This window comes from Megachile rotundata, chromosome 13 (assembly GCF_050947335.1).
Source record: "Megachile rotundata isolate GNS110a chromosome 13, iyMegRotu1, whole genome shotgun sequence".
Classification (NCBI taxonomy): domain Eukaryota; kingdom Metazoa; phylum Arthropoda; class Insecta; order Hymenoptera; family Megachilidae; genus Megachile; species Megachile rotundata.
In genome coordinates this window covers 4,948,694-4,973,978 of record NC_134995.1, presented here as the reverse complement: position 1 = coordinate 4,973,978, position 25,285 = coordinate 4,948,694, and the positions used below count along the sequence as shown (strand labels likewise).

The 25,285-nt window shown below is 27.6% G+C and overlaps 4 protein-coding genes and 2 long non-coding RNA genes across 26 annotated transcripts in view; 4 read left to right on the top strand and 2 right to left on the bottom strand.

The window, feature by feature from the left end:
• LOC100878549 (uncharacterized) overlaps nucleotides 1-6,702 on the top strand; it is a 362,753-nt gene extending 356,051 nt beyond the window's left edge. For 13 of the 20 annotated variants that reach the window (XM_076539115.1, XM_076539112.1, XM_076539114.1 and 10 more), the window contains 4 exons: nucleotides 1,904-1,939; nucleotides 2,950-3,084; nucleotides 3,407-3,674; nucleotides 5,261-6,702. In XM_076539115.1, coding sequence (XP_076395230.1) covers nucleotides 1,904-1,939; nucleotides 2,950-3,084; nucleotides 3,407-3,532 — 297 coding nt within the window. In that variant the 3' untranslated portion in view covers nucleotides 3,533-3,674; nucleotides 5,261-6,702. Of the gene's footprint in view, nucleotides 1-1,842; nucleotides 1,940-2,949; nucleotides 3,085-3,406; nucleotides 3,675-5,260 lie in introns of those variants that run through there. The other 7 variants (XM_076539120.1, XM_076539117.1, XM_076539113.1 and 4 more) reach the window with 6 other exon arrangements.
• Nucleotides 6,703-6,858: 156 nt separating this feature from the next.
• Nucleotides 6,859-11,014, bottom strand: LOC100878440 (putative peptidyl-tRNA hydrolase PTRHD1). Its single transcript, XM_012280800.2, has 3 exons — nucleotides 10,747-11,014; nucleotides 7,291-7,513; nucleotides 6,859-7,121 (listed from the first exon to the last, which is right to left on the bottom strand). The coding sequence occupies exons 2-3, from the start codon at nucleotides 7,474-7,476 to the stop codon at nucleotides 6,939-6,941; spliced, it is 369 nt and encodes a 122-aa protein (XP_012136190.2). The 5' UTR covers nucleotides 7,477-7,513; nucleotides 10,747-11,014; the 3' UTR covers nucleotides 6,859-6,938.
• Prx2 (Peroxiredoxin 2) lies at nucleotides 10,437-16,634 on the top strand. Of its 2 annotated transcripts, none has more exons than XM_076539135.1 (4): nucleotides 10,437-10,484; nucleotides 15,703-15,851; nucleotides 15,932-16,240; nucleotides 16,319-16,634. In XM_076539135.1, exons 1-4 carry the CDS (start codon nucleotides 10,452-10,454, stop codon nucleotides 16,461-16,463), a joined length of 636 nt encoding a protein of 211 aa, XP_076395250.1. In that variant the 5' UTR covers nucleotides 10,437-10,451; the 3' UTR covers nucleotides 16,464-16,634. The 2 variants fall into 2 exon arrangements, with proteins under 2 accessions (XP_076395250.1, XP_003701377.1); XM_003701329.3 differs by lacking the exon at nucleotides 10,437-10,484 and adding an exon at nucleotides 13,049-13,192.
• Nucleotides 12,498-13,193, top strand: LOC143265671 (uncharacterized). The gene is made up of 2 exons (XR_013040356.1): nucleotides 12,498-12,616; nucleotides 13,015-13,193. It is a non-coding gene; the product is annotated as an uncharacterized LOC143265671 (long non-coding RNA).
• Nucleotides 16,635-16,771: 137 nt separating the features above from the next.
• Nucleotides 16,772-22,351, top strand: LOC105661939 (uncharacterized). Its single transcript, XM_012280786.2, has 10 exons — nucleotides 16,772-16,981; nucleotides 17,191-17,229; nucleotides 18,104-18,266; nucleotides 18,375-18,496; nucleotides 18,987-19,225; nucleotides 20,077-20,255; nucleotides 20,450-20,694; nucleotides 21,563-21,722; nucleotides 21,815-21,930; nucleotides 21,996-22,351. Exons 1-10 carry the CDS (start codon nucleotides 16,942-16,944, stop codon nucleotides 22,052-22,054), a joined length of 1,362 nt encoding a protein of 453 aa, XP_012136176.2. The 5' UTR covers nucleotides 16,772-16,941; the 3' UTR covers nucleotides 22,055-22,351.
• LOC143265672 (uncharacterized) overlaps nucleotides 20,834-25,285 on the bottom strand; it is a 5,721-nt gene continuing 1,269 nt past the window's right edge. The window contains exon 2 of the long non-coding RNA XR_013040357.1: nucleotides 20,834-22,137. This is a non-coding gene — a long non-coding RNA (uncharacterized LOC143265672). The remainder of the gene's footprint in view (nucleotides 22,138-25,285) is intronic.

Sequence of the window (25,285 nt, the reverse complement as noted above, 5' to 3'; positions counted from 1 at the left end):
TTGCATTATTAGTATAATTTCATAATATATGTTTATCACTATTTATTCTGAAAAATATTAAAACCATAGCACACTTTAGTAAAGTTTTAAAAAGCTCCACTATTTTCTACCAATCCCAATGAGAACCAGGCAAGTGTTAGCAGTAGAGTACTGAATTTGTGCTGTATTAAATATTAATTTTTTAATTAGCGCTCGAAAGAAGTTAGAGGTGATGAGGAAATAAAAAAAAAGAATTAAAAATTTTCACGTGCTTTGAACTCGTGACCCTCGGTTTAGTAAACCTGCCACTTTATTCTGAAGCTACAATACATTCTTAGTTTCACGCTATTCTCAAACAGTTAACATCGCAAAAATTTGAAAGGTTAATTTTCTGCTTATATTGGAAAATTGTGTGCTATGATTTCGCAGAATATCCTCTATAATTATACAGAATTTAAATGAAATTGGTGATTCAAAGTACTTGTTAAAATAAACTTAAATAAAATATTTATACATAAATAACAGAAACTAGCTTTTGCAAAATATGAAAACTTAACATTCGATATTTTATACAAAAATTTGATAAAAATAATTGTTAAATAAAAAACTTACTAAGATTAAAAACTCTTTCGCGACTTTTGACGATGCTTAATAAAGGAAATAATTGCGGTCTCTCATGGTTCATGGAACAATAGGCAAATAATCATAAAATTAGAAAGATACTGTTTGTTTTAAAGAGGTCATTTTTTACCAAAAAATTTCGTTCAACTTAGTACTTTTTAAAAATTTAATAAGATTACATATTTAATTTAATATTACATATGTTTTAATAGTACTTAGTATCTTTAGTAGAGTACTTCAGTAGTCTAAAATATAAGTATTTTTTCAAAATCATACTACTGCATTTATCGCAAATTATCTACATTCTTAGTTTATCGCTGTTCTTTTTATAAGCAGCAAAGGAAAATAATTTAAACCGATTTGCAGTCGAAAATACACTTCTAAACAATGAGTATTCCAACTGAAAAAAGTATAAATAAATATCTACCTTATTGTTCTGTGAAAAATAGTCTAATTTTTTCGCAAGATTTTTTTTTATTTTTTAAATAGATATGTTTTTGTTAGACGTATAGATTTCGTGGGACATTTTACGTACAAAAGTATTAAAACTAATAAAACTTACGAATCGTAAGATATCTTAAATTCAAAAATATACTTATATGTATATAAAAATGTTAAAAATCGCACAAGCAATGTATTTTAATATAATTACATAAAATTTACCTTAGAATAATGTAACTTCGTCCTGAGACATTTTTCATACAACAATAAACAAAGCAGATATTTTAGCGGACCTCTTTCAGAGTTTGTATGATTTTGAAATTACAGAATTATGATCTCAACAAATTATGCCGCTTTAAAACAAACAATTTTTCTTAAAATACTAAATTTAATGCTAAACCGTTTGAAAAATATGAAAAATCTATCAACGCTATAATGATTTACTTTCCACAACTATATACGTTTGCTATTTCACGTTAGTTGCGATTGGGATTCTATACAGTATTTTTGTTCAGTGAAATTCGATCAAAGCAGTTGCTTTTGAACAGAGGGAGAAGCGCAGAATCCTCTCCGTTTTGATCTTCAAATACTCGGAGAATGTACAAGTTGAGAATGCAAACTAATTATCCACCTCGCTAGAAACGCGAAATGTGGACAAGTAAACGGGGCTAATACAGCTTAAATTGCTCGCTTCTTTCACTAGTCCACAGATTCCTGATCGTAGTCACATATATTGCCATTGAAAGCAAGTTTCGCATAAAAATTATATTAATCAAAGTTGTTTCAACAATACATATGTAGAAAAGAAACGAGAGGCATGACCGTCACTTAACGAATAAATTCTTTAACGTACCAATTCCAGGGACCGCAAGGGGAGAAAGGTGCTAAAGGCGAATCTGTGAGTATTGATGTAATTCCACTATCAGTTTTAACTAATTGGGCAAGGAAATTGTAGTTTGAAGAGCGAATTAATTCATAAACATTGTACAATGTAATAATTGGTTAAAATTACCGTATTCCACAGCTAACACTTTCCCTAACACTTCCAGTTAATACAAAAATATTTATCCTTGTTGCCTAATTCACATTTGATGTGTTACCATCATCATTGGCGTTCTCATCACTGTAATCGCTATCATTATCACAAGTATTATAATTTGCGTTGTTGTTACTGTTAAAATTAACATTACTGTTAGCGTTAAATTTAGTACCAAATCTATGGATAACTCCCTATTTAAGTATATCACATGAAAAAGACGTCAGTTTACCATACGTTGACGTACAATCAGTGTTTATTCATAAAGTAACATTAATTTTCGATTACAAACAGTGCGAAATTATCAACCGATTCAAGGGATAATATAATATGTATTTCTGTATCACGCATGCAAACTTAAACCCAAATTTGCATTTCTGCATTCTCATATCTCCGTACTGTACTTTTACATACGGTTAAAATTCATCGAAATTATAGTCCCATACGAGAATGACAGGAATTAAACATTAAAATTGAGATTAACATTTTGTTGATACATGCAACTATGTGTGCTGCCACCAGCGTATACCGAAAGTGTGCCCGCCAAATTATCGATAACTTCTTCGAAATTGTAGCAGCAATCGAAGTAGAAAACAAAAACGGAAACGTAGCACACGATCACGGTTTTTCAACGCGATAATTCCGTAAAAAATGACAATTCAGATAATTCAGAGTACACTATCGTGTTTAAAGCAAAATATCCCTTAACGCCTTTGTTGAACGTTAATGCTCAATTGCGTATTCTGCATAATTAATTGAGTATTATAATGCATAAAGAGAGTCTTTCTTGTGCCTGGCCTTTTTTGCACGTTCGCGAATATATCTACTTATTTGCTAGTTATATTCTGATGCATTTTTGTGTATGAATACAGGGACCGCAAGGGAAACGCGGTAGAAAAGGCGACAAAGGTGACAAGGGAGATCAGGGTGTTCCAGGACTCGATGCTCCCTGTCCATTAGGGGCCGATGGACTCCCGTTAGCAGGATGTGGATGGAGACCACCTCAGGTATCCACTTTGTTTTCTGCATATTTCGATTAATCCATTAACAAGGGAAGAACTTGTAATATGCTCGTACGATGTTCCCTCTCCTTTTTATTACATTAACATCTCTAAAAATGTTGTGGATTAAAACTTTGGTTAAAGCATGAAAGCAAAATAAAAACGAACTTTCAGTAATTATGTACTAATCGTTATACGATGTTTATTTCTATCAGAGTCTCGAACTCGGATAAAAACGGATTCGGTTGAAGATAATAATCATGTAAATAGATTTACAAAGAGAAACTAAGTAGGTGCAACGAACGTTTGGATTGTCGATTATGCTTAGCAGGACATCACTAGCACTTCGATACCAGCAGTCGACGGTCCTGAACCTGCCGAAACGGATTATGAGGCACCCGAAGAGGACTATGAGGAGTATACGGAGCAGAACGGAAATCTAGCCGAGCAATAATGCCCATTGTGCGCTGCCCTAATCACTACCAACAACTACTACCACTACTACCACTACCATCACCACTACAACCACCAAAACCACCACCGCCATCGCCCTCATCACTCGTCTCACCTTGCTCTCCCAAACTAACGTGGTCCTGGTAATTGCAAATCCCGTAGTTATACTAACGTTGTTTGCATGTATCATCAGCAAAACAACACGCTTCAAGTAACTAAATATGTTGAATAAAAGCTTTTTAGTTCTGCAGCTTCCTTCCTCTTTAGCTCCATGTTTACCTATATGCTATTTTGAAAGAAACCATTAATGATCAACGCTTGCGGTTTTGTCTAAATATTTATACATTCCATGTTTGTGACTTTGCTTATTTTTACTTTCATTTCAAATAATTTGTTTTAGATATTTTAAAACGTAGAACAGTAAATGATTATTTACATTTTACGTGTAATTGGCTTTTAGTACTTTAGTGATTGGTTTGCGATTATGTAATCGAAGACAAATTTTAATAGAATGTTTAAGAAGTTAATATCATTTTCGTGTGGTTAGTAAACTTTATAATGTTTTATAGTAGTTACATAGTTATGATATACAATTTTTTTGCAAAAATTTCTGTAATTTTAGAGTAGGAACATAGTATATTTGGTGTACGTGAAAGTGAATTTAAATGTACTTGTATTTTTTCCATTTGATTTTTTCAAATTTTATTGTAGAAATAATAACTGGTTCTTATGTTAACTACTGTTATAATTTCTCATCGAACTCTTAAGTATCCATGAGATTTAAAATCTCGATTTTTTAGAATACTTTTTGAATATTTTATCCGTATTAAAATGTACCAGTGCACCTATCACGTACATACACATTTTTTATCGAAAATTCGTGTCATTTAATCCTTTAAGAGTTCTTTGTTATAAATTTTGTAAACAAAAACACTTGAAAGAAATGTACAACGAAATAGGACGGTTTTGTAAACTGAAAACCGTAACGATCAGCTAGCTATTAAAAAATGTTTTTAGTTTAAAATAACTAGCTAGATCAGCGGTGAGCATTATAAGTTTAATATTTAAAAGATTTAACATGAATAACCGCGTCGACTGTGGGCTATAAGCGTCCCCTCAAGGATCCATCAAAGAAATATTAAACATACCAAACATTAACTTCTTATCTTACAATGACGGTTCATACTCGTGTCATAAATTGTAATCAAAGTGCGACAAAATAAATCATAGTTGTAAAATAATCAGATTCTAACTTAACCCATTAATGTCGTCCGATACCAATCGGAATTAATGGGTTAAATTCCAAACAGAATCTACACCATTGAAGATGACCAAAGGAGATGTATATACAATACAATGTCTCGTTCAAACGATAAATCAGTTGTTAAAAAAATCATAAACATAGAAAACATATAATCTATAATCTATACTAATAACAATCTTTCGGCTGTCTGTCTACAAAATGATCTCTTGCTTTCAAATTCATTTGCTTTATTTACTAGCACGACGACGTGACTTTTGATTGTAATAAGATAATCATTAAAGTGCATAAGCGAACATGAATTTGTATTAAACGAATAGCAGTTTATGCGTCAAAAGCATCGTACTTCTATATTTCAAAATCGACCGATCTTTCGTCTTTTGAACGAATCTTTCACACCTGCTTCGTTCTTGTAAATCGTTTTCCTTACAAATTAATTTCAACACAATTGTTTATTCGTGTTTTCAGAGAAGAAGAAACATAATTCACGATTGGCTGGAAGAAGAACGAGAAGAAGAAGGGCAGTGATACAATTATATTAAGGAAGATAGGATATATTTTCAAGGACCTATGTGTATACTCCATCGTGAAAACATCATCTAATTTGACGTGAAAAACCGAGTTATTTAAGAAAAAGAAATATATATATATTTTTTTACATATATATATTTTTTTTTCTTTCTTTTGGCATATACAACGCGTGTATGCCAAAACGATCATCTTGCCATCGAGTGTTGTAAATAAGTGTACTTACAGTGTTTAGCGTCCGCAAATAGTGCGTGTACATAAATATTTAGAGCTTACTACTGCGAATGCGGATAGAACATCAATATAATTTTACTGACAGTTCGTCTGTAATGCAAATATAAATGTCAATATAAAATGTCAATATAAAAAACGTAAATATCAATATCAAAATATCATTTGCACAACGTAATACGATGATAGCGAAGTTGTGGAAATATTGATTTATTGATACGATCAGTCACCTACGAAAACGTGTTAATTTTTGAAAAGCAACATTCTACACGACGAATGATTATTGTATTTATGTATTTGCTACATAGGTATACTTTACGAGAGTAGAAAATGTAAATTTAACGAACCTAAGCAACCACGCGGCAAATTTGAAATATTAATCATCGTAATACAGTTAGCTGTAAATGAAATCGATAAAAGAAACTTGTTAATTTTAATTTCAGAAGTATCGTTACTTTTAGCATATATCCATAGAAATTTCAAGTAACGTTATTCTTCTGCGCTTATTTATTTTATTCTTTTATTTTTGTTTGCTAAGGCGCAAACCAAATACATCTACGCACAATTATATTATGTATTATATATTATTGTATTAATTATGGATTGTATTGCACATCACTATGTTTTTAAGAGTTTTTAATTTAAATCGCATTGCATTGAGAAGGTTAAATTTTTAATTTCGTTTAAATTTATATAATTTTTTCTGAACTGCTTAGAAACGTCAAAATTATTTTTTGCTGAAAGTTAATGAAGTGTGACGATTATCGTATAGTTGAAACTCACTTTTCGAATGCATATTATTTATGTGCGCAATGCCATTACGCGTACCTGTGTAATTTTGTTGTCTTCGGCATATCGAGTAAAGTGCACATTTTGCACTGTCGTAAAAAACAATTTTTATACAAATATCAGTTAACGATGCATATCTTTATATAATTTTCATCTAGATTAGTGATAACGCCAACTGTAAAGCAAAGGAGTAATGTGTACACATTGTCAATACTATTAGGTATTGTAAAATAAATTATAAGTATATGTCTATGGTTTTCATATTGGCGTATAGTAAAACCCGAGATAGAATTACTTGCTACTTATATAAGAAAAACGAAGAAAATATTCTGAAAATAAAGACAAAATTTGAAAAAGCAGAAAATTAATTTATTCCTTAATAATTGGATGCTACTTTCCAAGTTGTGAGTAATCGCAACTCTAGAATATTGTAGCTGGAATGGTGACTTCTTTTCCTACAAATTAAATGTAACATTATTTAGGTTTAACTTTAAAACATTATATAAAAAAGTTTCAGATAATATTATTCAATCTTTTTATTACAATTGGTATACATTACAAGACAAAAAGTACATTGTAAGAAATAAATAATAAAGTTTCATTTTGTTACAAGTTTAAGTAACTTATATTTCTTAAAATATGATTGTACTTTGCTCTTAGGATAAGGTTTTGTTACCAAACATGTTGGAATGTTTTCAGGCTGTTCAATCCAGAGCTTATGATGAATATCCTCGTCTGTTAATTTTGAACATAAAGCATTTAAAGCGGTCTCATCTGGAACCTAATATTTATATATGTATAAATATATTCATGTATGAACATACTATAAATGTCACCATACTCCTTCGCTGTTTTAAAAATTGTATTACATACACAAAAAATTGTGCACAGTATCACATTTGAATTCGCATCCAATACTTATAATATATGCCAATTCTGGGTACACTTACTTCGAGAACAACTTTGTGCATATGATCTAGATCCGCAAGATAGGCTTGAGTGTAACTATCATTATAAAAAAGATGAATAACAGCAGTGCATGCATGACATGCTTGAGCTATAACTGCGCCTATGGGCCATCCCATTGTCTTTAAGAGGTCTCCTCGTAACACCACATATTGAATTATGTCATCCATTCTAACGATGCAGAAGTCTTTTAATTTTCTTAGATCACTATAAAATTATAGAAATATATAAGAGCAAACCGATCTCGATGAATTATTAAATTTTAAGCATTCGTCGACGGAACTCTTTAATTTTATATGTATTAAATTTAATGCAATTTACAATTCTTACATGATAAGTGCCAAATATACATATAAATAAAACACAATAGAAAGTACTTTCAAAGTATTTATCTACTAAAATTATGTCTTGTTTAGTATTTTAATATGTAAAGGTGAAATACAGATATTATTGTATTATTCTTTTGGCGTTGTAGTTTAAAACAGATGTATTATTTATATAAATTGTTATTATTAAAGACAAATTACTCATGTATAAACAGTGTGTATGATGTATTGTCACTCACAAAACAAAATTTAATCATACAAAATATAATAATAATTTTATTCCATCTAAAACATTTTCATTGTTTTTCAATATACTATAAAATATTATTTACAAAATATTTTTGCATGGAAGGTACAAAAATGATTCTAAATTCAATTTCAATTTCATTTAGTGAGTTGACATTTTGGTATATTTATTACACATTTAAATAATTCTATGCAGTTATAATTAAATACTATTTATTAACAAATAAGTTTGATATAAAAAAATTGCTTAATTATTTGATTGGAATAAATACGAATTATAACTGTTTATTGTTTTATTTCATATGATTTTTAGCTTAAACCATCTAAATATTAATTATTGCAATAAGAATAGAGTTCATTGAGATTATAATATTTTGTTATAAAATAATGAGAATAATTACAAAATTTATATAATAAGAATAATATTTTCTTCACTGTATCGATCAATAGCAAAAACATTTAAAACAACTTTCACGAACAACTATTTATTCTAGTATAAAATGAAAAGTTATCACAAACATATGTTCCTTTTCTGACAGAAATTTTCTCTTATTTTTGCAAGTTAAAATTATGTTTTCAAAATATAAACAATGAATATTAAAAGATTTAAGATTGTACATGCAGTATTTAAATAAACCATTGAATAATATACATATAACTACACAACATACACAATTAATGTTCAGATGTATTTTAAGTTCAAACAGACTTGTAAACCTCATATATATATTATTCACTTTATTTATTAGTGCTCCAGAAATTATAATTATCATATTATTTCTATAACTCTTGCTGCAATGAGTATATAATTTGAACAGTACAGTAGGAATCAAATACTTTCAAAATAATATGCTTAAAAAATAACAGTATAAATTATAAAACAGATATTATTGATTTCATGTTATGAAATGTTCATGTTTCAACTTGTTTTATGTATTCATAAGATATATAATACATGAAATAAAAGATTAGAAAATAAACATTTAAGTACTGCTTTTCCATGAAAAAGGAAGTACATTGGACAGCTATAAGCTTAATAAATACACATATTTACGTAATATATTTATTGATTTTGTTTTTACATGTCTATTATTAAATATTCGAATTAACAAAACTTTGACTAAACGATAATACACAATTTTTTAGTATATGTTTATAAACAATTTATTTAGAATTTCAAATAAAAAAATAAATAAGTAAGAATTGAATAAGAAATAATACTAAAATAGTCAATTTTATCAGATTGTACTTAATTAGAGATTTTTAATGATATATTGTTTATAAATAATATTCAAATAAGAATATAAATATAAGTTTATAAATAATAATGTATTTTTCAAAGAACATTTAAAAATTATAATAATACCACTGTGTTAATATAATTAATAATATACTTCATATACATTATACACAAAACAAAAACATAAACAATATATTATTTCATTTAAAGAATTTTATTTCATAATTATATTTAATTCTGAAACTGTATAATCATATTTTTAATGGTGGCTTAGTGTTTGAAATAATATAAATATTTTGTAATCTTTTTATATAATTTTGTACCATAAATTAACAAAATCATGTTAAGTAAATAAATATCTCATCTACACGCAATAATTTTTTATTTACATTTAACCTAAGTGCACTATTCAAACTTGGATTGAATATATATATACCATTCGATTTACATATTTCTGTTTAAAAAATGAAAATTATATTTTTCATGACAATAATAATATATTATAGATCTATAGATATAATTAAATGTTTAATTTAAATAAATTAAAATTTGAATAAAATAAAAATTTGTCGTGTTGCGCCAGTATTCAAAACTAGCAACGATACATATTCTATATATATATACAGGATGTCTCAAAAGAGTGACCTCATATGGTCCTTACGCAACCATCTGCCAAAGATCTTACATCTAATTACTTGTTCTTTGGAACGGCTCAATTTCAATGCAAAATATTTTCTTGTACCAAAAATTGCATTTTTTCAAACGCCAATGAATTCAAACACCCCTCCGCTATTACGCTGTCTAAAATATTATTATTATAATTATTATGATTGTACATTCTTTTCTGAAGTCTCAAAGTTTAAAAATTATACAAGCGCTCAAATTTCCAAATCATCAAATTCTTAAATTTCTAAATCCACAAATTTCCAAATCTCTAATATCCTAAATTTCTAATGGCCCAAAGTTTCAAAGTTTTAAAATTCCAAATTCTTAAAGTCCCAAGATTCAAATTTAAAAAATTCAAAACTTTCAAATGTAACAAACTCCAAATTTCAAAAATCCTATGTTCCAAAATGAGAGAGCTTTAAAGTTTAAAAATAATATATTTAATTTTGGAGACGAACTGCTAATGAATCGGAACCAACACTTTGACAGTATGTATACAGTATAAAAGACCACGGGATATACACATTTAGTTCATAATAAAGATTACACATGCGCGTAACCCTTGGTTACGGAATGTGCTAAACCAATCAGAGCCAACATGCTCAGAACGAACAAAAACTTGTCATTTGGCAATAATGCTCTCTCGTGAATTTAGGGATTGATTCGAATGGGACACCCTGTATATAACAAAAACAGCCAAGTAATATTTTTAATTCCTAAATATATTCTTTGAATACCGTTAATAAAAGTCAATAGATTTTATATATATAAGTAGAGTATTTTATCAAGGTATTATTAAATACTTGATTTTCAATTTTCTCAAATTAACCGGTGCAGTGCATTAAGGTTAACACAATAATTCTCTTTTGTAATATCTATATCTGTGATGTTAAACTAGTTAATTATAACTATTAATAATAATTCTAGTCAATCTTAATAACATTATTATTAAAAATACATACCTTTATTTTTTAATGCTAACGAACTACCAAAAAATCGGTGTGTCCCGTTTCGGGTACACTACCTGCTGTTATCACCATATGATGTATGATGTACTTTGACATAAAAGTGTTGTGTATACATTTTGCTACTAATCTTTTAAATAAAACATTGTATACAATTTTACACTTTTAATAAGAGTTTATAGTTTTTAATATTTCAGTGACAAAATATATAATTGTATCTGAGAAAGAGATGCTATTTCAGTAGTAAAAAATAATATTCAGTAGTGGAAACATATTAGCTTAGTTACAGCATCTTTGTTTAGTTTCACATAATCCACAATGTAAAATTAATATTATCTACAGTTAAAACATAGTAATTCAAACCTTCAAATAAAAAAGCCAATAAAATTAATACAGAATACTTTTAATGTTCAACACAATATTATATAGTATAAGATATTTTGGATTTAATTTTTGTTTATGCTCATAAAACAAGTTTAAAAAATCTTTTTGTAGATAAAAATGAGATTATGGGGAGTAGTATCAGACTTGTTGATACTGCCTTAAAATAATTAAAAAGCAATGATGCTAGATCCACCGAATATGAAATATAGGCAACTAATATAAAGTACATTAATAGATAAATTTAAAATAGACAAATTTATAAAATAGAGGTGATAGCTATTATAATATAACAGTCTATATTTCAGTCGCTTAACATTAAACAGACTGGTTTTTTAGTAATTCATTGTAACATTAATTTTAAAGATATTAGTTTAAAAGAAGTTTTCTTTTAAGTAAAGTATCAAGAAATATAACTATACTTTTTAAATTTAAGAATATCTAACTTTGACTGATAAATAACATATTCATAAGTCACAAGAGATATTATGTAAGAGTAATTTAAATGTATATATTTCAGTACATATACTAGTTGTACATATAGTCAAAAGTATTAAATACAAACTTATTGATGCAAATGATATATTTATTAGAACAATATTACATAATGCTTAGTGTAGTTCTATAATTGGAGGTGACAAAACAATTGTAAAGATTACTTAACTTTCCCAACTTTGAAATTACAAAGTGTTAATCAGCTATGATTTTAACCCATCCAATTAAATAATACTTTTCTGTAATCCTCAATAATCTGTAATAATATGATAACCTTAAAATTATTTCTACATGATCATCCATAAGAAACTTACACAACATTTCCCCTTAATACAGAAGTTTTTATGTGAATGACTTTTTGCTTCTATAATTGCTTATAAAGTAATTTATACATGTTCATATAAGTTAAATATGACATATATGTATAAATAACATGGGTATAACATCATATGTTAATCATATTTTTAATGTAAATTAAGAAAAGTTAATAAATGAATAAAGGATTAAAATGTGATCAATTTTACAAATTTTTAAAAGTAATCATAAACTGATATTATAACATGAAAGTATTAAAATTGAAATAAATTATGATTATTTAGAACCTATATATAGATATTGAAAAATAAAAACCAAAATTTACATATTTTGTTTATAAACATATTTTTTTCTCTAAGTAGGAAAATTTCATTTTAATAATATAGTTTTAATAACTATTCATATATATTGTAAAATTTCTAAATATTGCAGATTTATTTATTTATTTCACATACATATATATTATACTTATTAAATACAAATACAAATGAAATTGAATAAATTGAATTTTATAGACGCTATAAATTTGTATAGACATTATACAAAAAGTCCTTGTAGAAAATACAAATAAGGAAAATCTTTTTATCTGTGTTAATATTTTACAAACTACCAATTTTTAGTCATGTCATTATTGCAACAAATAAGTGATATGTTTCGTGTCTAACCGTGCAAATACGTAAGTCATGTTTTGATTATAATCATCTTGAAACGTCATTGCCAATTCTGTCAAATTCGTCTTTTTCTGAATAAAAATGAATAAAAGCGTTAGTGACAGATTATTCTTACTTATTTCTACAATTTTTGGAGAAACCAGTTGCTATTTCGAAAAAACTTTATTCTAGTTATATTTTGTCAGATTGAAATAGTCTGTCCAGAATCTGTTGGTAATACTAGTAGCCGACATTGATTCTGAAATAACAGTAAAATAAAAATTTTATAAAGGTAATAATTGGAAAAAGAGTCGTGTGAATACAATTGTCGCTCATGATTATAAATTAAATACATCAATGATTTACAACAATAAACGTAGAGACAAATAAACATAACAATCATTCAAAAATTGTTTGAAAATAGAGGGCAGTATAGTCTGTAGATGGCGCAAGTGAATCTTTCCCTTCCCAATTATTAAATGCCAGGTATGTTTTACTAAAACCGGTTACCGGGTCGCACATTTCTGCATTTCTTTGTGAACCGACGAAGACGTTAGACGTTACATTTAAGTGAACGACAGTTTTTTTACTACAAAGAGAAGGTATTACATTTACATTTATGGTTGTTATTTTCTATTAACAGTACTTTCTTACGATTATTTTTAAAGATTTTCAAAACTTGATGTTTGCTGCTATCAATATTTAAATCTATATTTCGTTACAAAAAATTTATATTTGAATATAAAGGAAACAGCAATGTTTCTGCTTTATTTCATTCAGTATAAATTAACGTTATATAATTTTAAGTATTTTCCCGTTTGAATTGTGCTGTTTCTTAGAATAAATTCTTGGTGGAATGTTCTCGAATACTTGGAATCCATTTGTCCAAGATAGTTCTACGTATGGGAGATTTGAATTGCGACGCCACTGTTAGAAATCAATCTATTCATCTTGTATATAGCATTGCATCACAAAAAATGAAATTGCACATAACACAAAACATTTAAAGCTGCTTTTATCGATTTATAGTACATACATTCATCGAAGGTTAATCGATCGATTGTGTTAAATGTTTTGTTCGTTTCTTGTTCGAAACTTGTTGCAAACTTATTTACATTTATTACACTTTCGAACAGTCAGCATGATCGATATAAAATTTTTATCGGCATGTAAATAAATTATTAATTTCAATTGTACATAACAATATTATTTTATTTATACATAGTATATAATTAAAAATATATATACAGTATAACATACGTTTTACGTTTCTTTCATTTTTTATTCATTGACCTTGAATATAACAGTTTAGTAATTACAAAGCTTTAATCACGTTCCACAGTCATTGCATTTATGTGTGTTCGTATCAAGGCTATGTAATTATGTTAATTATGCTAATAAATGATTTCTAAAATTATTCTATGATTTGTGAAATATTGTACATTTTGGTAATGTCATAATAGCATTAGATTGTATGGACTATTGATAAGTCATCTCAAGAAATTGAGATAAGCCATAGATATAAAGAGATAATGTAACACATATTTTTATATGTCTATGGGATGAGCAGGCATACAAAATTTATTATTATTTTTTATTTAGGTGTTTAATTATGATAATTCAAAAGGAGCTTTTTAAATATCAGCACATATAACTGTATTAAACTTCTGTACAAATTTTTCTTGTTTATCTGAAAGAAATTTTTTTTGTTTTGTGTATTATTACCAGTATTATATGTACTAAATATTATCATGAATTATATTTCAATATGTCCTTGCAATACAAATTATATATTTAATTGTAAGTGATCATACATATAATGTTATATTTTTAGGATTTCAATTTATTAGCAACTTATTTACAAATGACAAAAGTGAAAGAAACCATACAAATGTCTAATTTGTTGCTGAGCCTGAAAATCATATAATTGTAAATCAATGACATATTAAATAGAAGCATAAATATAGTTTATATTAATATTGCGGTTTAATCTTACAATTGCATATTAAAAGTCATTCAGAAATTACAAAAAATATTATTTAAAAGAAGTAAAACAAAGAAATCACATGAGAAATAGGAGAACAATATAATAATGTAAAAGTTATATGTTTTTTACCAGATTGATGTTGATTATTTTATTAGTCAGAATTATAAATCCTGTTAAAATAATTATTTAAAAGAAATTTGGAAAAATGTCAGTATATCATAACATTGTTATACACTATTATAACTAAGAAATGTAACATACAGCATATGACAACATTAATAAGTTTCAATTTTGTTTTTTATTTTTGCACGATTTTCAATATTTTTTACATTAAAAAAGTTTCTCTTGCGAATAAAAATATAACATGAAATATCTTCAGATGGAGAAAGTTAAAGTTTAATCTTGATAGTGTCAAATTTGTCTATCATATTTATGAGAGAAACTCATTTATTCTATGAATGTTCATGTTTTCAGAAAATTATTAGTACTTTAAGTTCATTACCATTTATTGTATAAAATATTCATACTGCTATTAAATGTGTACATATATTAGGTGATAAATAAATACAGTTGCAAATAGGATCTTGAGAACAAGTTACTATAAGGTCATATAAGGTCAACACACTTTTAGCTTCTTTTTGTCAGTATACTTTGATACTTTAACCTTTTGTTTTATCTTATCACTTTTTTATTGTTTAATAAAATGCAATATATATTATGAGGATATGATTATGTTTTTGTGATATTTTACGTAAATCTGGTTGCAAAATTTCAATTATGAGTAAAAAACCAAATTAGGAAAAGTAGAGACTTTATTTCTGTTGCTTTAAATAAAATAATAGGATCTTTTTATAACAGTGTAAAATAAATTTACAGATGAATAATATTATGTAAAAATATTATTGTAAATTTTTTTGTAAATATACTTTACTGACACATATGTATAAAATATTGTTATTAAAACTTTTGCACTTTTGATTTAAAAAGCTATTTCATATTTCTAATAAAAAATTGTGTGCTTGAATCAAAGTGAATGTATAATCAAGTTTGTTATGTAACTTATAATTGTAAAAAGATTATGGATTAATTAAATTGGATATTATTAACTTTCTTGTCTTGTTTTAGGAAGAAAGATTAACTATGCCAGTTCCAGCTATTCAGAAACCAGCTCCGGCTTTCCGTGGTACTGCAGTTGTCAATGGTCAGTTTAAAGACATTTCCCTTTCCGACTATAAGGGAAAATATGTTGTACTGTTCTTTTACCCATTAGACTTGTAAGTATTTAATTTTGTTATACTTGTATAAAACTAATAATTTGGTTATTATGTTATGTAATAATGAATTTGTTTTGCAGCACATTTGTTTGCCCAACTGAGATCATTGCTTTCTCTGATCGTGCTCATGAATTTGAGCAGATTGGCTGCAAACTTATTGCAGCATCCACTGACTCTCACTTCAGTCATTTGGCATGGGTAAATACCCCACGTAAACAGGGTGGCCTTGGTGAAATGAACATTCCTCTTCTTGCTGATAAAAGCACTAAGATAGCACGTGATTATGGCGTGCTTGATGAAGAAACTGGAGTTCCATTCCGTGGTCTTTTCATCATAGATGATAAACAACACTTACGTCAAGTTACAATTAATGATTTGCCAGTCGGCAGGTGAGATACATTATAAAATGTTTTTGCATATAGTTCGTAATGACATTCCATTGTTATAATACAATTTTATGTTCATAGATCTGTTGATGAAACATTGCGTTTGGTTCAAGCATTCCAATACACAGATAAACATGGAGAAGTATGTCCAGCTGGCTGGAAACCAGGAAAGAAAACCATGAAGCCTGATGTTGTAGGCTCAAAAGAATATTTTAAGGACCAATAAATAAAAATATTCATATTTTACTAGAAACATGACGTGTCTTCTATTACATTTTTTTTGCTAAAATATCAGTGATTATTCCAGAATTAAAAAAATGTTCACTAAAAATTAACATTATTTATGTATTAAATATTAGCTGTTTTCAATTTTTGAATAAAGAAGTGTTTTTTTGTATGTCTGTATACTTATATTGCTTATTTGAATATATCATATTTTGATGTCTCTGTTTAGTATTTTATGGTTATGTAGGTGTCTATGTATATGTTTCATAAAAATTGTTGTCGACTATTTTGTGTTTTTCGATAGACATGCCTTTAAGGTTTTCAGTCTCGATTTAATTTCGAAAATAGGGGAAGTTCATATGATTAAGTATCTATATTTAAAAACGAATAATTTTGTAAAGTTTGCAATTGTATGGTGTATGTACATTTCAATGAATCTTTCAATGCATTGAATTAATATTTATTACATTTTGTAATACATGATGACTAATGATTGTGAAACTATTATAGCTAAAACAGGTTAAGATACTTCTAAAATTATTTAAATGTTCATTGAAATTAGGGAATTAATATTTAAACGTAGACAGATACCTAATTATCATCAAATTAATAAGTATTTTGTTTTATTTAAGTACATATTTATGGAAATATATAAGTATAGTATTGAATACAATGAATTTAACAAGCTCTCAAAAATTGAAGTATATTAATAAATAACTTAATTGCAGGATGGGGGCTGTACCATTATTTTGTCATTGGATTATGTGGTATGTGTAAATTCGCAGACGCTTGTGTACTTCCGATTATTCTAATCGCAGTTCCACTTTTGACGTGCGATTTAAACTTAACTACTAATCAAGCAACCGCTGCATATATTACATTAACGTTTGGTAGATACAAAATGTATATACGTTGTCTTATTTCAATGCCAAGATATTTAATGCTATTAAATATGTATAGGATATTCATATAACACTAGCTAACATTTATTTCATAAATGATTAAAGTTTAGAAGACTTTGTACTGTTTTATAGTCAATGTGATAGCGCATTTGAAATTTTTATTGTAATATTTTTCGGAAAAATGATTTAACATTCTAAATGGAACTGTTAATTTTTCTTCACTCAAACTGATTCTTTAGAACATTTTGCATAAAAAAGTATAAGAGTATAATGTTAAACAAATTCACAATTACATGTTGATTTTTTTTCATTGTACTTTAATACATTTTTATACAAAATGTTTTAAAGAATTGATCTGTATAAAACATACAATTCTATTTAAAAAATTGGAGATCACCTTTCTGCAAGAAGTATTGCAAATATAAAACACTTCCTGCTTTTTTATTTTTTTCAACCATATAAAATTTATGAGAAATGTTGGCTAGCATGAACTTAAACATCCTGCACATGCACATAACATTCTTTATTCTTTAATACCCTAATAATTTATTAAAATTTTCTATCACTGTATTTCAAATTCATTAATTTAGCATACTTTAAATAAAATAGTACATGAAAGTGAGATTTGTATATAACTGATACTGACTTTTGTTTAAAAAATTTGCTTTATGTTTCTAACAATGATTCAAGATGCACATTATAGAAATATTACTTCGTCGAAATAAAATTTGTTACATAGGTATGGCTATAGGAGCGTTTTTGTTCGGATCAATAATTGATGAGTATGGACGAAAAAGATCAATTCATATAACCATGCTTACTGTATTCTGTTCTATGACTACCTTGTCTTTTGCGCAAACTACTATTTTAATAAACTTGTCGCTGTTCGTGTTGGGAATGGGGTAAGTTTTACTTATAAAGCCATGCACAAGATATGCAAACTATTAGTTATTTTCTAATAGTTAGTATTATGAAGACAATTACCTTAACCAAAATGTGAATACATTTAGATTAGCCGGTAACAATGTGGTTTTAAAAGTCTTTTTAATTGAACTTTTGCCTATGAAACAACGAGGTTCCAGCTTAGCTGTTCTGGACATATTTGGAGTCCTCGGTTACATATCGGCTTTGGGTAAACGTTATAAACAGAAATCCAATATAAGTTTGAAACAATTTCAACTAATTTATAATAATTGCGTGAATTTTTATAAACGAATGTTTCTTGTGATTAAACGAATGTTTAATCACAATTTAAATTAACCAGTTAACTGTGGCGATCTTTTTGCAAAGCACGCACTAGTGTGTGTCGCGATAATCAAGCGATGACGAGTTAGCTCTCAAGAATTTATGAATCCATCTCAAATCATTTACACTTTTTATTTATTTATTTCATTTCGTGTTGACCTCTAAACATTTTGAACATATTACAATTTACGAATATAGTTTAGTTTTCGCCAAAATTACAATTTAAATATCAAATTGTAAACAAATTTTATGCATGACGGATACTGTCGTCATGACACAAAATTCTGCCACATCTCCATGACGGATTTAATCGTCAAACACACTTAACTGATTAAGAGGATGAATTTATTTTTATGACTCATAATAATTGTGCATAGGACTATCGTGGTTCATTATGCCTTCAATCATACAATTGCAAAAGAAAAAATTTCGACTAAATTCTTGGCGGGTCCTTGCGGGAATAGGAAGTGTTCCAAATTTGATCATGGCATGTGCAGTTAGTTTATTACCAGCAAGTCCCAGATACATGCTTTATCGCCAGCGGCAGGAAGAAGCACTCGCAATACTCCAACAGATGTATGCAATTAATAATTCAAGACATGCTAATACTTATCCAGTATGACAATTTTATATTAATAGTCTTTTTCATTCTATTTAAAATGTTTCATTTTATTTACATTGCATTTAAATTCTAGTGCTTAATGTGTAAAAACCTTGTTAAAAAGGAGGCTTGAATAATTCATATAGATATTAAAATATATTGCTAGAGTAATGTTGAAATAGTATTGCTATTAATACAAAGATATAAAGATAATTATTATAAAGACATAATACATTTCAATTAATGTGTTTTAAGAAATAAAAAAGAAAGCATAAATTCAAAAGAAATAAATTCAAGAAAGAAATAAATTCAAAATTTATTCTCTTTTTTTAAATGAAATTGCATATTTCTGTATATGAGTTTAGTCAAATATTTTACAGAAAAAGATTATTAGAATATTAAAAATTAATAGTTCGTGACTCATTTTGAATTAAAAAATGAAATACTTCAGAAAAAGATTTGAAATACTTCATAAAAAATTAATTTTTTCATGTAGAATGTTTCCAAGTACTGATGTCATTTATGATAAATTTCAATAAGAAAAATGAAATGAAACATTGTGTTATTTTTGTTAATAGAAAAGTTCGTGCTGTTTTCAACAGTAAAAGCAACGAGGATATTGCCGTAATATGTGTTTTGTTTAATGATTAATTAAAGCTCGTTATAGTCACACAGTGTCTTATTAAAAAATGATTTTGTAGTATATTTTAATCAATAATTTTCAACAAGAGAGATTTTTTACGCTGCCAAATTATAAAACGAATTTTAGAAATTTTATATGATCGGTTACAAAATGTAAATATAACACGAACTTTTTTAGATGATCTTATGAAACTATTGTGTGTCACAAGATTTTGATATTTTAGTTGAGCAATTTTGATAACTGCGTGCGTCCAAACGAGGAGGTCGAAAACGGTAGAAACATGTTCAGAACAATACAAAAATTTTGTACAAAGTCACGCAAACGCGCTCGAACAACATTTGAAACACCATTCACATATATTACCATATTAGCAATTTTTATAAGTTGTCTACAATTTTCCGGGTATGAATCATTTCTTAAAAAAATATTAAAACTATATTACTGTTTAAAAAATAACGAAACATTTTATTATAAAAAAATGTGAACTTTCACAGAAATTAAAATTATATTTATTATTTCTTTTAAAATAAATCATATATTAAGTTATATTAAGTTATAAGTAATAAATCATATATTAAGTTATTTGTAATAATCAGAATTATTTGGTTTGCACTGTGGAATACTCAATTACTCGAGCAACTTGAAAATCTCAGCGAATCAAGCAAAAACCATTTTGCTTGTACTACCGACATACAAGATATGGCAATGGGATTTTTCCATAATTGTCAAGACATAAATAATGATCGCTTTCAACTTATTTTGTTCTTGTCCTTGAGCTACGTATTAGCAGAAATTTTACTGATTATTGGAATCGATATTATTGGCAGAAAAATATTTCTAGGTAAAAACAATATCGTTTAAGAATATTTACTTAATTAAACATTGAATTGCGAAATATTTATCTGGAATAATTGAACGTTGTTTTAATTTGTTAATTTACTTGTAGAAGTAGGTTGTAATTTATTTATATATATTTGTAATTTATTTGTATGTAGAATTTTATTTATATACGAATAAAAAAATCATTTTGTTTAAAAATGTACATACAATAAGCTGCTATCTGTTATTTTCTAAATTTACAAATTATGGTAGATTTACATATGCTTATTTAAATTTAAATTGGTAAGGTGAAGTGGGGTAAGATCGTAAACGGGGCAAGAGCGTAACAGGCTATTTTTATTACAATATGAGCGAAATTTCTAAATTTCATTTAGTATGTTTGTTTCCTTGTTTTGTTTCATTATATCCCGTTTTATATTTCAGCTAAAAGTACTTGTTTGCAGTGTAGAGTACTTGCATAATGCAGTAAAAAGCATTTTATAACAGATTTGTTAATAATTGTGCTCTTGCCCCATTGCACATGAAATAAAGTTTCAAAGTATTTAACTTCAAGTTACACTCTTACTCCATTTTCGGGGAAAGTGCAGAGTAGCTGACATTTTAAACAATTTCCTATCAAAATCAAAATGTACAAGGAAAATTAAGGTCCTAGTTAATATTAATTAAATAGTAGTAATTGTGTAAAGCGTTCGATATCGGCAGTGTTAAGAATTTACATAGCAGACTGAAAATACTTATGTTTAAATACCAACTTTACAAAAACCAGTCTGCACTTATCCCACTTCACTTTATTGTAAGTATTATAATATTGTGTTGTTAAGTATTTAAATTGATAAAATCGTAATATATTGATTTTACCATACTTTCAGTGTTTTCGGGATTAATAGGAGCTGCAGCATGTCTTGCTTTAGTGTTTACAATACAGAGTGTAACACGAGTAGCCCTTTCAATGATTATATTAGCAACGTATGCCATTTGTGATACATCAATTACGATATTAATACTGGAAAATTATTTTACAGGTATAAGGTTCGTCATTTTTCTTACAACGTTAACACATTTCTTTTTCCCACCATCACTTTGTAAAGTTACATTTTTTCTCAAATTATGTTTATTTTTAGAGGTACAATTATTGGACTTTCAAGAGTACTTCCATACTTGATCGGTTGTTTAACAAAACTATTTTTACATGTACACTGTTTTCACAGTATCTTTTTCGTGTCGGGGATGTTGTTAAGTGAGTAAATGAAGTCCCTTAGCTCTAATTTCATCGATTCATTTGAATTAATTTAACGATTACAGGTGTGGCCGTTGTTGGATCACGAATGCCTGATCTAACCCGGTTACCGATGCAGGAATAGCTTGTTTACGTTTTCTTCCATAATCCAGGGCCGACCACAGTAGAGGTGCAAGGGGTGTGAAACCTCCGGCCCTATACAGCGTCCTTAAAAAGAGGAAAAAGGGGAAAATGGAAATGAAAATATATATTTAAGAATGCCAATGTTTGTTTATTCATTACTTTTATGTTTTTGTGATGTTACAATTATTTACTGTTGAGAAATTGTGTAAAGTTCCAAAAATTAATTCTATTTAGACTCTATGATGACCCTGTCATAATCTTAAATGACTTTGGCAAATAATAAGTATCTCTGCGCTGATATCCTAGTATAAATCTATTGAAACGGATACCAACTTTTTTATTTAAACTCTCAATTCTATTCTACATTTTATTTAAGACATGTACTGGACTGTATTTGTTTCAATTTAATGATTAAATTTTAAGGTTCAATAACAGCAGTAATATAATTAAATATAAATAAAAAAATAATAACTTCGAAAGAATTCATCAAATTTTTCATACTTCTCTAAAAAGTTTCAGAATTGTTTTTTTCGAACAGAAAAAATACTTTTAAGTGCAAAGAGTTAATTTTATTGTTTTTATGGAATGAAAAGATTGCATGACATAATTTAAATTTATAAGTATTTTTGTTGATCACAATATGTAAATGGCTGGTTAACTGAGTGTGTTATTTGCCGCCAGCGACCGGAAGTAACTCAGACGTTGGATGAAAAGTTTGGAACGCTCCGAATTACTGTAACGTCTTAAGATTCTGCATTCAGTTTTAATTTCGTATTTAAAAACATGTATGTTTTATAATAATAAAACAATCTTATTTTTTATTTTTAATATAATATTTTTCCGTCCAATAGTTCGTAATATAAGAATTTGTAAATGAGCGCCAAATTTGTAAATAAAATTACTATTTTTTGTTCCATGTAGCCTATACCAAACTTTCAAATGTTCAAATTCCCAAGTTTTTGAGAGATACAAATTTCTATTTTTTCAAACGTATAAATGACCAGAATATTTTAAATTTAAAATTCCCAAATTTGCATACACCAAATTCAAACAATTTCAAATTTCTTACAGCTCTAACTTTTCAAATAACGCTTGCAAATGTTTCAATTTTCTAAGTCTTCAATTTTTATTATTAATTAAATTTTCTAATTTTGTAATTTCCAAATTTTCAAACTCTAAATTAATAAAATTTGTAGTTTTTTAAATATTAAATTTAATTTAAATCTAATTTTTTAAATCTCAAATTTCTAAAATTCCTAAATTCCCAAATCCCTACATTCATAAATTCTCAAATTCCCAATTTCCCAATTTCTCAAAATCCTAATTTCCCAAGTTACCAATTTCCCAAGATTCCAACTTCCCAAGATCCCAATTTCCCAAGATCCCAAATTCCCAAGTTCCCAAATTTCCATGTTCCCAAGTTCCTAATTTCCCAAGATCCCAAATTCCCAAATTTCCATGTTCCCAAGTTCCCAAATTCTCAAATTCTCAATTTCCCAAAACCCCAATTTCCCAATTTCTTAATTTCCTAATTTCCCAATTTCCCAAGATCTCAATTTTCCAAATTCCCAATTTCCCAAGATTAAAATTTCCCAAGATCCCAATTTCCCAAGATCCCAATTTCCCAAGATCCCAATTTCCCAAGATCCCAATTTCCCAAGATCCCAATTTCCCAAGATCCCAATTTCCCAAGATCCCAATTTCCCAAGATCCCAATTTCCCAAGATCGCAATTTCCCAAGATCCCAATTTCCCAAGATCCCAATTTCCCAAGATCCCAATTTCCCAAGATTCCAATTTCCTAAGATCCCAATTTCTTAAGATCCCAATTTCCCGAAATCCCAATTTCCCAAAATACCAATTTCCCAGAGTCCCTAATTCCGAAATTCCCAAATTCTCAAATTTCTAAAACCCCAAATTCTCTAATTCCTATATTCCCAAATTCTAAAATTCTACTCTTCTCAGTTTCTCAAATTTTCAAATTTACAAGTCTTTGACATCAGAAGTTCCCAATTTTCAAAATTTGCACATTGCTCACATTTCGCAACTTCCCTTTCCCAAATTTCTAAATTCTGAAACACTGATGCCCGCGAACTCGTTATCGAACACTGGTTGTGCCCATCACTGTTTTACTCTCTATTCAAGAAATTTTATTTTTTCTGCCACAACCAGGGTTGAAAATAAAAAAAGTAAAAAATGACGGAAAAGAATTCAATCGTATTTAAATATTTTAATATTTACTTCTCTAGTCTTCTTTCTCTTAACATTTATTTTTTCCATATGTTTATTTTATTTTCCTCATTAAATATTATTCTTTTGTCCAAAAATATTGAACAGCTTTCTGGATCTATTACAATAAACATCGGCACTAGCCTAAAAAAAAGTAAAATGAAAGAACGAAATGACGTCAAACTTAAGAAAACCATGGCAGAATTGTAACGAGTAAGAAGAATTCTTGTGATTTGCACAGTAGTTCAAGTGTTAACATCATGCGTCAGTGAGTAAACTTCATCAATGAAAAGTCATACCAGACTCACATAGACTACAGTTATTTTAGTCACAACTATTTGAATCAACGTAAAGGAAGCAAAATTAGAAGTAAAAAGTTGGTACTCTTAAATCGAAACAATTTCATTGTTCACTGGGGCGAATTTACATTGACACTGAACGCTATGGGGCTTCTGAAAAATACTTGATAAAAAATTCATAAAATGCAAAATATCAATGTGCAAAGACTGCGATAAAATGTTAACGTGGCTGAAATGGAATGGATAGATTGTTATTTTAAAGTAATTTATATATACAAAAATATATTGTGTATACAAATATTGTGTGTTGCAAAAAGAAAAATATATTGTAGAGGAATACTTATTTATTTATTGCAAATAATGACTATAAATTTTTTTATTATTACCGTGATATATGTGTATATGTACAAGTGTGTCAAACAATAAAGGTTTGAGTCAAATAATAAACCTAGGGAGTTTCTTTGAGAGAGACTCTACAATATTTACTTCAATTAAACAAGTAACAGTTTCGATAGTAATGATAAAAATCAGACATCATAACTGTTATAAGAAAAATTTTGGAATTCTAAAAAATATTTATAAATTTAGTAGTTGAACATTTGAGTTCTTGTAGTTTTGGGAATTTGAGAATTTGTAAACTTGAAGATTTGGAAACTTGAGAATTTAAGAACTTGAAGATTTGAAAATTTCGAATTTGAAGATTTC